General features: G+C 36.4%; 1 protein-coding gene across 6 annotated transcripts in view; it reads right to left on the bottom strand.

Moving 5' to 3' along the window:
* LOC575645 overlaps positions 1-10,957 on the bottom strand; it is a 72,648-nt gene extending 61,691 nt beyond the window's left edge. For 3 of the 6 annotated variants that reach the window (XM_030985507.1, XM_030985505.1, XM_030985506.1), the window contains exon 1: positions 10,667-10,955. In XM_030985507.1, coding sequence (XP_030841367.1) covers positions 10,667-10,726 — 60 coding nt within the window. In that variant the 5' untranslated portion in view covers positions 10,727-10,955. Of the gene's footprint in view, positions 1-10,666 lie in introns of all 6 variants that reach the window. The other 3 variants (XM_030985503.1, XM_030985504.1, XM_030985502.1) reach the window with 2 other exon arrangements.
* Positions 10,958-12,433: the final 1,476 nt, after the last annotated feature.

The raw sequence follows: 12,433 nt of genomic DNA, 5'->3' as shown, positions 1-12,433 counted from the left end.
TATACTATGCTCTAATGGCTGCCAGGACAACAGTTCCATAGCACCTAGAAACATATAGTATAGGTGCATTAAAAAATACTTTATTATTACTAAGTTACACCCTTACAAGTTTAACTACAGTATATGTTCAAAATCTATAATAAATAAATAAATATACATGATATGAACAAAATAAGAAAATGCACATTTGTAAGAACTAAAAATAGATACTGAAACAAGGAAATCAAGCAAATAGCCCTTACCCTAACCCAAATGTCTGTAAATTTTGTACTAAAATATCAGTTGTACTTTTTTACACTGAATGGTTTCCACTATTAAACTAAAAAGTTTTACATTAGTGTTTTTGCATGATTAAATTTTCTGCCTTGACTGTTTCTTTATAATATTCAATTCCATTTCTCTCTCTCCATGCAGAGCGACAAAATGCATTTATACCACTATAGACAGGTAAACGTAGGGCTATATCATGTAAGTTCACATGCAGTCAAACATGTCTATTAAGGCCACCTATTAAAGGGGAACAGAACAAGAGGCAACTATAACAGATGGCCTAGCTTTCTATACAGGTTCTACCACACACAGTTATATCTCTCTCAATGCAGAGAGACAAAATGCATGGCCACTATAGACAGGTATTAAAATGTAGGGCTATATCATAAAGTTCACATACGGTCAAACCTGTATATTAAGGCAACCTCCTAAAAGGGAAACAGAAAAAGTGGCCACTGTCAACAGGTGGCCTAGCTTTCTATACAAGTTCTACCACACCCATTTCTCTCTTTCTCTTTAGAGAGAAAAAATGCATGGTCACTTTAGACAGGTGGCCTTTATACAGGTTTGACTGTACATACTTGTATTGCAATATTTTGTAAGACATAAATTCAGTATGTACAGTATGTAAATGTGATCTTTTCATGTGGACTTTCATCTTCCTGTGTACAGGGAACTTGGCACTCCAAACTAATGTTTTAATAAGAGTGTTGTTTTTTCCTTCTTCCTTTTTAACCTTAGTTTGGATGGGCATTTATAACCTGCCTTAGAGACCTTCATAACTTAGAGAGGAAATACTTAAAAAACCTGATTCAACCAACCACATTCATGTACCTTCTGATTTTATCCCTGCATACACATTGGAAGGAACTAGGTCACAGCCATCCACAGCAATGATAAATTGTCTATTACATTATAGAATAGATACATGTAAATGTAATTTAGGGAGTATAACTATAGCATAGAGCTACGAGAACTTGAATCAGACAAGACTTGGCCTGAGAAGTTCCGGTTCATAAACCAGGCCTCGACAGTGACCATCGCCGCCCGGATTCAATTTCTCTCATACGGTGCATTGATCGTTACATAGAAGATTCAACACTAAAATGCGCCTCGGGACACACAGGCGCCCAAAACCCAAGACCACACCCCATTGATGTTTAAGTTTTTTGCATGAGGCCATTCTTCTTTAGAGCGAGTTTGCCAAATAACCCATTATTTTCAGTCTTGGGATATTTTCTCGAAGATCGAAATTGCGTCTTCACCAGACCGATATGCTCATCACAAACTAGCTCGAAAAAATAAACCAGAGATTGGGGCACGCGCCCTTCAGAGACCGGCTGTACGATTAGTGCGCAGATTTAAGATTAGGACTATCTTTTGTTGGAGTCCTGTTTTGAAAAAGGCCATTTTGCTTTCAAATTAGTGAATTTCTTCAAGTAATTGTCATGCCAAAACAAAACTACAATATACATGTATATATCAATTTATGTTCATAATACAATTCAAAAATATGTGACAGCTTATGGGACACAACTTAAGACTTAACCAGTTACATCTTATCAGTATCAGCAACCTACATGTACATGTAGTTCATTCAGCATAGATGTGATGGAAAATGATATTAACACTGAAATGTGACAGTGAAACTGAAAAATATCTCAGGCACAGCACTTCATTTTACAAGGAGAAACCACATAAGTATATATGGACAACACAAGAAATCTGTTTATAATTAATAGAAATTATGAAGGCCATCATCTATTGTAATTCTGGACAACTTTTAGTTTCAACTTTTATTTCAAGTACCGGTATTCGATTATATGAGAACTTTCAAGTACTCAACTAAAATGAAACATGATTCTCAGTCGTATTAAGATAGCATATAAAATACCAAATCCTTTGCAAGTGTTTGCATATTTTGACAGATTCAGATGACATTCAAAACAGATCTATTATATATATATGTTTAATGCATACATGTACAACCCATTTCCTTCATAATTAATTGCAATATTATTCACTAGCAGACACTTTATGCGTGTGAGAACATCGATGTTTATTATTCAGATAATGTGAATTATTGTTTCCTTATATTTTATGATACTATTACATGTAGGTGTATAATTTATCATGTAGATACATTGGTAGAAAATTATGTACAATCCAGCCCTTGGATTTACCTTGGATTTACCTTGGACTATTCCCAAGCAGAAATTTTGAAAGGAATATAAATATTGTTTTTGTCATTGTCATTATTGTTGCTATTGTAGTTGTCATTCTTACCTATATGAGCTATAACAATGAGCTATAACAAGTTTACCAAGTTTAAATAACATTACCTGTATTATTAACATTCATACATGCAATTATACATTACAGGTATGTAGAATTCAAGTGTGTCAGGCAATGTGCATTACACAAGTATTAGTTTCTCACTGTACATGAGTGATACCACAACATTATTGCGTTTGCATTGAATTAATTACTACTTAACAACATAAAATTAATGGCAAATTTTATTACAGGAAAATATCTTTGTCACCTAAGTACCTCTTAATGGCTGTATAATTGTTATAATGCCAAAAGAAGCAATTGTAAGTACATGTAGCTGGTACACACAATGGAAAGTAATTACCTGTAGAACGAAATTAGATTATCTTTCATATTAATAGGCATGCTATTAATCTTTGAAAGGCATAACTGTAGTGTTAGAGCTCTACAGTGAGTTGAGTGGGACTACATACATGTATATTCATCTATCCAAACTATTACAATCATTCCTTTGAAGTTGAGACTACGGTACACATTTCTAAACTTTAGTTGTCAAATTTAATGACAAATATCAAGAGAGTTTGGCAAGTTCACCACCAAAAAAAACTTAAAATGTCACTTTGACATTACATGTAAATCATGAATTCCATTACGCATTTGTAAATTCCTAGAAAAGCAATATCAAAAAATGTCAAACACAAATAGCATAATGTTAAAGGGAGAGCCAACCCTTACAATAAATAAAATTGTATGAAAGCAGAAAATAAGATTTAAACAGAATGGCGAAAGGTTTAAATAAATAGGACCAATAATAAGAAAGTTATAAATGTCTGAATATGAGATCACTATGGGAATCTCAAATTGGCAGATTGGTCATTGGATTGTGACGTAGTCGCGGATAACTCTCCCCTTAATTGGTCGTGTAAAAAAAATACCACTAATTTCAGTTTGCCCGTTACTGCCTTCAGTCAGAATTCAAAATACATTATGGATAGCATATTATTATACATGTAGGATCTCTAAAGAGAAAAAAATCTCCCGAGGCAGTCATTTTGTGTGTTGAAACAAATGGGAAAGTTGTCCAGCACGATATCACAAAAACATTATTTACCGATTCAGCCAATTTGAAGAGCTAATACTTAAAGTGATTGCAACTTTCAAAACATTTTTGTCTGATTTCATTCGAACTTTCACCAGTAGGCTTTTCTCCTCCCTTCTGGAGTACAGTGTACATGTAGTTTGCTCTTAGAAAAAGAGAAAACAGATAAGTCAACCTTCAGCGTTGCTTGCTCATATCACAACGAGGTCTTGTGGATGAGTGGATAAGTCGCCGGACTGTCGATCACAAGGTCCGCGGTTCGAGTCCCGCCGCGGCTCTAATGTCCTTTGGCAAGATATTGATCTACATTTGCCACTCTCCACCCAGGTGTTAAATGGGTACAGGTAGGAAGGAATTCCTTAAAATGCTGTGAGCGTCGAAATCGGCAGCCTAGCATAGCCGGGTAATGTTGGAGCGCCTTGAGGACCTTGTAAGGTCGATACGTGCGCTATTTAAGAATCCAATATTATTATTAAAACTATCCTGGCCTACATGTACATGGTTTATCCTATTATCCCATCCAGATTCTTCATTACCATGCCATAATGTGTAGAAGAATTTCAAAAGTGCTTGATATAAGCTGGGCTCCACACTTCCTTTTTTGGGAAGGGGCCCAGATCGAACCTTTTACAGACGGTATGCATCAACCTTATGCAAAAACTTCAGAATTTGAGGGCCTGGGGGGGTGTTTCACAAAGATCCTAAGTTGAACTTATCTCTAAGTTGGACTTGGAGAGCCATAAGCATCCTTGAAAATATTTTGTAAAAGTTATTTTAAAAGGCATAAAATGTTGATTCAAATCATTCATATTGTCTAATTATCATAGGAGATGTCATGCTCTTGATGTGGAATTTATGAAAAGTCTAGAATATTTGAGTTTTTGCTTTTGAATACATTTCAAAATAAGGCTATAAATGGCTCTCCAAAATATTAAAGTCCAACTTAGAGTTACATGTAAGTTCGACTTCGAACCTTTGTGAACACCACCCAGAACTGTAAATTAAGGAAGCCCATGTGTCCTAGTCACCTGTTATTGTCAAGCCCTTATATCGTCGCTGTTTTCACGAAGTGACGGTAGTGAAAAAAAATTGCATTCACTTTGCGTTACGATTTTCCTCACTACCGTCACTTCGTGAAAACAAGGACGATATATAAGAGGCAGAAAAATCTAGAAAATGAAAATATTTAGCTTAAAGATAAACTTGAGTTCTGGTAAATATAGAATATAAATTCTCACAGAATCCAACAAAACTTACAGTACGTATGTTCAAGAGTACAAATACATGTAAATAACAAATGCCACACATATTTGGTTAAAAATGGACTAAGTAATGAGCATAGAAAGATAAGGAAATCCGGGTAAGTAGCCCAGACACTATGCATACATATGCTTAACAAAGGTCACTACCGTATGAATATGTAGCAAATGGGAGTTGTGGTTTTTATCGAAGATGATGCCCAGTAGTTTTTGTGCCTTCGCTATTAGTTCCCTGGTTCAAACAACCAATCTACTGCAGGATAAACAATCCAAAAATCATAACAATTTTCTCTCAAAATATGATTCCCATACCAGAGCATTAGCTTTAATGCAGTGTCTCTACTAATTTATGGTTATAGATTTCGTAAGCTGATGTAAAGTGCTTAGAAATATTTGTATTAAAGCCCCACTGCACTACTTATAGCTACTTGCGCCCTCTATTTAGCAAACAATGCCTAATCAGTGCGTGTTTGTCCCCCGTGATCCTCTTTTTTTATGTTAATTGAGAGCTGATTCGATGAGATAACCACCTGCCAGTGACCTTGCTCGGAGGTCTTATCCCCCTGACCAAACTAGTACAGACAGGCATTAAATGTTATTTAGTAGCAACGTCAGCCAGCAGTAGTGGTGGTAGTACCATTCTATAAAACCAGTCAAATGTACAAATACTTTGAAAACATCAAAAGAAAAGAGGAACCTCTAAGTGAATAAATCTGAATAGAGGAGGAACATGCAACAATTGAAATTCCAGTGATCAGTTATTCACACAATGAAAAGAATTCATTCATATCCTGCAGTATGGATACATAAAAAGAAGAATGCCTTCATAATCAAGATGATAAAAGATATATATTTCAGCTACCCAATTAATTCTAATTAACTCACATTTTTTAAATTTCAAAGTGGTCAACAATAAGATTTGGTGGCAGATTTTAATGCAATTGGTTTTGCAATTTATGACTAACATTCACAAAATAATTTAATTTATTTCGACACAATGTAAACAGTTCTCCTCAAGAAATCTAATCTAAACTAGAGTAGGTTTCTCATACACTTACCATCCATTCATATTTATATTTATTAAGATATTTCCCTATTAAAATAGTGTATGTGATCTGTGAAAAATGATACTGGTCTACACATAAACCATACCGCTTATCATTTGAAGCAGATATTATTAAACAAAACCACTGAAGATTACCCACAACTTCCTGGGCAGTACTTTCTATCAATAATAATTAATAACTGTGCAAAACTGCCATCCGATGTTATTAGACAGAAATACCCGGTTTCACTGGTTTATAAGGGCCATTCAACTAAATGAGGTAAAATGCAGAGAGAAAAAAAAAATGAATGTTCTTGGCTGTTTGTCAATATCCTAATATGCCCTGATTTTGACAAATCAACAAAATATATTTTCATTGGAGGGGCTCAATTTCAAAAGTACACTTTTAAGGTGAACCACCTTCATGAATATTTTCCCCCTCTCCCTCTCCCCACAAGAGAACAAAATATTATACACAAAATACATGGAGGAGATGGGGTAAGAGATAATAAAGAGAGAAAGAAAGAAAGAGCAAGAAAGAAAGAGCAAGAAAGAAAGAAGAAAGAAGAAAGAAAGAAGAAAGAAGTAAGAAGAAAGGAGAAAGAAGAGAGAAAGAAGAAAGGGAAAGTCAGAAATTCACACCTCTCCTTTCCCCCCCCCCCCATCCCCCCCCCCCCCCCCCCACTCAGTAAGACCAGCCTCCACCCCTTGCCCTGAATGGGACAACAATGTCATTATGCCCCAACTCAGACCCAGTGTTTTATTTTTAGTGTTCATACTAAACCAAAATCTGAAATTGAGTCAAATCCACATAAAAATAAAATCAAGAGAATGATTCTCGCAAACTTGATTGCATGGTTTGGCAAAACATGCAATATGAAATGATGTAACTACAGTATCTAAAATATGCAGTTTTCATGTTCAATGCACATTTTGGTTAATGAAATATTGAATAGAATTACATTTCACCATTTAAAATACCGGTACTTAATAATTTCTTCTTTTTTTTAGAATTCAAAATGGTTTGTTTAAATTTAGTATAGGAATCAACTTCTCAATTAAATGACTGCATAATAGGCATATACATGTACAATGTAGAATCAGTGACGTAGCATGAATCCATATGATTGGGAAGAATGGGGGGGGGGGGGCAACAGTCTTACTCGGAAAATAAAGTGTGATTTTACGAGTCTACTGATTAGGGGAGGATGTGGAATATGTGGTTGAGGCATCATACTTTCTTTTCCTTTTCCCTTCTCCCGTTGCCTTTCTCTCTTTTCTTGATTTCTTGACAACCCCCTTACCCCTCACCCTCTTGTAGCTATGCCACACTAGGCGCGACTTCATCATCTCGAGATTGCCAAATAGCCTGCTATTTCTGATTTCTGATTTCTGATCCTGAAGTTACAAATTGCGTCTTCATTAGCTCGAGATTCGACCTCGAATCTTGAAACTCGACCTTGAGAAATTAGCTTGAGATATTTTGCTCAGCGTAAGTGCATATTGCGAGTCTTCGGTCTGGTGAAGACGCACCGGACAAATAGCAGGATATTTTGCCAAATAATGGGATATTTTGCAAACTATCCCAAGATATCTTGGGATGACAATCCGGACCAAATATCCCACTAATTGCTACAGGTGTACTTTGGTCTGATGAAGACGCAAATTACCTGGATAGTTTGCGATCGGGATAGTTCAAATAGCTGGATATTTGGCAATCTCGAGATAGTGAAAACAGGCCTACTGTGCAGAATTGAATCAAACTTGCAGCACAATAGCCTAGACTTTCACTTGTTAATTTCCCAAAGGAAAAACCAGAGGAATGTAATCATATTTAGGCTTGACTAGCCCTAGAAACCAGAGATAACTTGACATTAGAAATGTGGCTCCCAAAGTAAATTAACAACTCTGTGATTCACTGTACATATCCATTCACCCATCATGAACATTGGAAAGGCAGACACAGATTCAGGATTTTGAAATAAAGGCTCGTTCAGATAAATGTGTTAATATACTGCCACATTTTTTAGAACATGTACTAAAGTGAATGGTAACAGCCCGCAATAAAGGCCCTGCACGTACATGTATGCCTTGAGCTCTGAGTTTTAAGATACAAGAGTATGAAGCGTATTAATATATTTTACGTCATCATAAAAAAAGGCTGTAGTTTTGAAGTTATATCTGAACGAGGCTTGCGAGGGGGAACCAATGGCAATGTCTTGTACAATGAAACTGGCTGTATATAAATACAACGCCTAATAAAGACCATTCAAGACAAGCATAGTGGTCTTTAGATGTATGTCTCAATGACAGTCACAGTTCAAACAAATTATGTTGCCATTATTCAAAAAGGGACTTAAAACATTTCTTTTTTGTAATCCAGATTTTTAGGATTATGTAAGTTTTCATTTTTATTTTGTGTATGATTCTTCTTGTTGTAAGCGCTTTGGGCCACTCTGGGAAAAGCGCAGTATATAAATAATAAATAATAATAATATAGATGTGATCTTTAATATACAGATTCCCTCTATGTGGTCACTAAAGCAAGTTTGCCTATATTCTCTTCATAATATAGCCATCTGTTTCTCCAAACTCAAAGATGGGGTGGGGGAGAGGGTGGTCTTTTTAGCAAAAAGCCTTAAACCTTCTGACTTTGCCTCTTTTACAGTTAAACAAAACCCAAAACATGCATACATGTACATGTATCTACATGTTTATATATACTGTTACCGCCCCTGCCCTCCTTAAAGGTAGTCTGTTCCTTTTACACGCTCAAAATATATTTTGTAAATCCTATGGTAAACAAGAGATAATACCAACTAAAAACTCCTCTCAAAAGATTAGAACTGGTAATTGTCTCTATGTGGAATTATATCGACCGTTAGGAATTTTGTACCACTTTGTACCGCATAGTCTTACGTTATGCGCCGAGCAAAGACTGGATGAGTTTAATTTTGGTCATTATAATAAGATGCAGGTCATTGATGTGTACAAAGGATAATGTACATGTATCTTTACAGCTAATTTCATCTACATGTACATGTATGTTATTAATAGCTAGTTATTAACAAATTATGTTAAAAAGTCAGTAACTCACTTAACATTGTCTGATGACAAGTAAGTCTAGAGAGAAAACAGTTTCCCTTGCATTTATAACAAGGTCACTGCTAAGATGCTAACGTTTAAATTTCACAGATATGACCTACGGCTACGTGACAGACTCGTGATTCCTGCAAATTGCTACAGAATTTGATGTTTGCTGCAAAAGGGACATAGTATCTTTAAGTAGATATCAGTTTCTATTACTTCTTCTCAATCTTCTTCCCATGTATTTAAAAGAAATATATTATTGACAGTATTCTGGGAAGAAAGGCTTGGATCGCTAGCATTTAAAGGCAGTCTGTACTAGTTTGGCCAGAAGGGATTATACCAAACATCGTGGTCAACTGACACGTGGCTATCTCATCATCTCAGCTCTCAATTAACATAAGAAAAAGAGGATCATGGGGGACCAACAGGCACGGATTGGGGAAAGTTTTCTATATAGTGGGAGCAAGTAGCTACAAGTAGGACAGTGTGGCTTTAAGGCTCATTCAGATATGACATGGCAAAACCACAGTGGTGTTTTATGATAATGTAAAATGTAACACTACATTGTACCCTTCATATTTATGAATCTTTAATGAAGCTCAGTCAATATGTGCAAGTCCTTTGGTGCAAGAAGTTTCCATTTATTTTCTTTACAGCGTAGTATGTGAATTAGCCTTTAGTGTGTACTTCTTTTAATAGTGATACAGCCTAGTCCACAACCTGGACTGTTTCTGTGTCGCGCGGCCAATTAGCTGACAAAATATCAAACCCTCAACGCTGAACCGGTGACAGTATAGTCCTTGCCTCTTTTTCTGTACCGGTAGTTCTTTTCGACGGACTGTTTTAGGGGATCGCGCGATGAGGGCATGGAGACACCAGGCTGTGTGTGGCATGCGTGTAATTGAAGAATAAGATATATATAAAAATGGACAGAATCTGGACTAGGTCTAGATCTAGATACAACCATGATCAGAGTACCTTTCCCCCCCCCCCCCTTTCTTTTTCAGATCAAATACACTGTCGAGTATGGATATTTATTGTTCTATTATCTGTTCATAGCCAGAAATCCAGAATAGCTATAGATCTAGCCAGTATAGGGTCTAGTCTTTACCTTATAAAATTATGTTTGATTCTACGCAGCTTTTCAATATCTAATCGAAGTTAGAACTTAGAATTTTAGATCATGATCATGCAGGGACAGCAGACAGCTCTTAGTAAGCCTACACTACATCCGCACTAATCTGTTCTCAACTTCGCCATGGTTTCAATCTTCATCATTATAATCATATTCATGGTTGTGCACAAAGTGACAAACTACACATCTGACCTGCTGAGCAGAGCCGAGTGTCTCCTTCTACTTCTCTAAGTTCTAGCTTCTTGTACCTCACATTCTAGTAAAGTAGAGTCAGATTCCATTAATCCTGACATGATATGTACCGATATCTAACACACACACGTGATTAATAGCACACTCAGGACTACGCTGCTTGTTGTAAATCAATTAATTCAAGACTCATGCACGTTAATTCACACAACAAGTTACAACACCCCCGCGGTAGAGAGATCAAAGCACGGGTCTCTACGAACCCGCTCTCGGGAAAGTCCGGGGAGTTTTAATCTCGTTCTTACCTGACGAAGCCAATTGGCTACATCGTCTACGCTCCACTCCCGTACGTTGCCTGTGTCCATCGTGGTTTTCAGAAGTGATTTGTGATAATATCCTTAGATTTCTTCATCCAAATGTCCACTTATCGTCAACTGTCATTCCACTGATCTGAAATTAGTCATATGTTTTATCTTGCCTGCGGTTTCGATTTCGTCGGTGTTTCCGCGCTTAATACACACACACATTTCCGCACCATGCAGGCTACATGTTGGCCTAGCCTGTATACAGTACGTACGGTACCGGTATGGTACAGAAATAACTTTCGGGTACTTCCTCATTTCCATTTTGTGGTTCTGCGCTTGTTTTTGCGCAGAAACACTTTGCAAGTTCCAAAACTTTTAGACGGCGGTAAATTTGATTGGTTGAAAATTTCAGTTTTGATGTAACAGGTGTTTTGATATTCTTCTGTTGTTGTTGTTGTGTTTCAATAAAATGCCTTAAATGATAATGAATAATGATATTTTGATAACTCCATTTAATTAGTTATCAGAAGAGGACTTTTAGCAGATTTCTAAGTAAAGGAATTGTTACTACCATGTGGCATGCATACAACCTTCCTTTCTTGAGTCTTTCTTCATAATAAAATACATCACTTTCTTCGTCGTTTATCATATCTTCGCTTCTCTGACTCGGCTCTGACTTCAACATAAGGGCGAGAAACCCGCGAAAAACATACCCTAACATGGAAGGGGAAAACCCCGAACATTTTCATGTTTGCGGGACATGAAGAAGAAAAAAGAACTCCGTTCCTGGTTCCAGTTTAAAGCCCCACTGTACTACTTGTAGCTACTTGCTCCCTATATAGAAAACAATGCCTAATCGGTGACTATTGGTCCCCATGATCCTCTTTTTCTTATTTTAATTGAGAGCTGAGTTGATAAGATAGCCACCTGCCAGTGACCACCCTGGGTGGTCTAATCCCTCCTAGCCAAACTAGTACAGACGGCCTTTAATATGCTCTTTACTGAGTAAGTATAATTTTTAAAGTGACCGACTAATTCTCAATTTATTTAGCCCCCAGGGGCACTCATTATTACCCACTTCGTTCTCATTATCGGAAGCACTGAATAATGAAAACAGCATGATCCGCATGACCTTCGAGGGGGCGGTAGACTTTATAATGTCTAGTTAAAAGATTGCCCTTAATCCGCTTATCCTGATGCCACCACTCTTCAATGAAAAAACCCAACAGTATAAACTGATTGCAATCAATTTGCCGTGGTAGGTAGATTTATGGGAATTTCCCTGATCACACAGCTAATCATCATGTTAAAGCATGGATCCTGTATATTGGTTATAACTGCAAGTAATTATTTCCACATAACTTCTTTTGGTCGAAACTACTTCTCATAGGTTTCCGGTAGAATCAGTTTGAGAAGGTAATTGGGTCGTATAAAACTAGCAAAAGTCTTGCAGTTATTATGGTTGTTGGTAAACACAATCGACGATGTTCTCCTTACAAACTTAGTGTATTGGCTATTTTATAGTCTTACTATTGAATGTTACATAGTGTGTTTTACTGAGATTTATCAGTAGTCTATTTGATTTAAACCATAACAAAATCTTTATTAATTCATCATAATGATGATTGTCATTACTGTCTAAATCAACAGTATTTGGCTGCGTATAAATTAAAGTAGTGTCAGCTGCATAACATATTTAAATTTATCAGAAACTTTCTTAATGTCATTTATATAATTATATATATCAAAAATAATAGGGGCCATGGA

The sequence above is a fragment of the Strongylocentrotus purpuratus genome, unplaced genomic scaffold, assembly GCF_000002235.5.
Source record: "Strongylocentrotus purpuratus isolate Spur 01 unplaced genomic scaffold, Spur_5.0 spur5_scaffold_15, whole genome shotgun sequence".
In the NCBI taxonomy this organism is placed as follows: Eukaryota; Metazoa; Echinodermata; class Echinoidea; order Camarodonta; family Strongylocentrotidae; genus Strongylocentrotus; species Strongylocentrotus purpuratus.
Note: the sequence above shows the minus strand (reverse complement) of the source record. Positions and strands in the feature narration are given on the sequence as shown.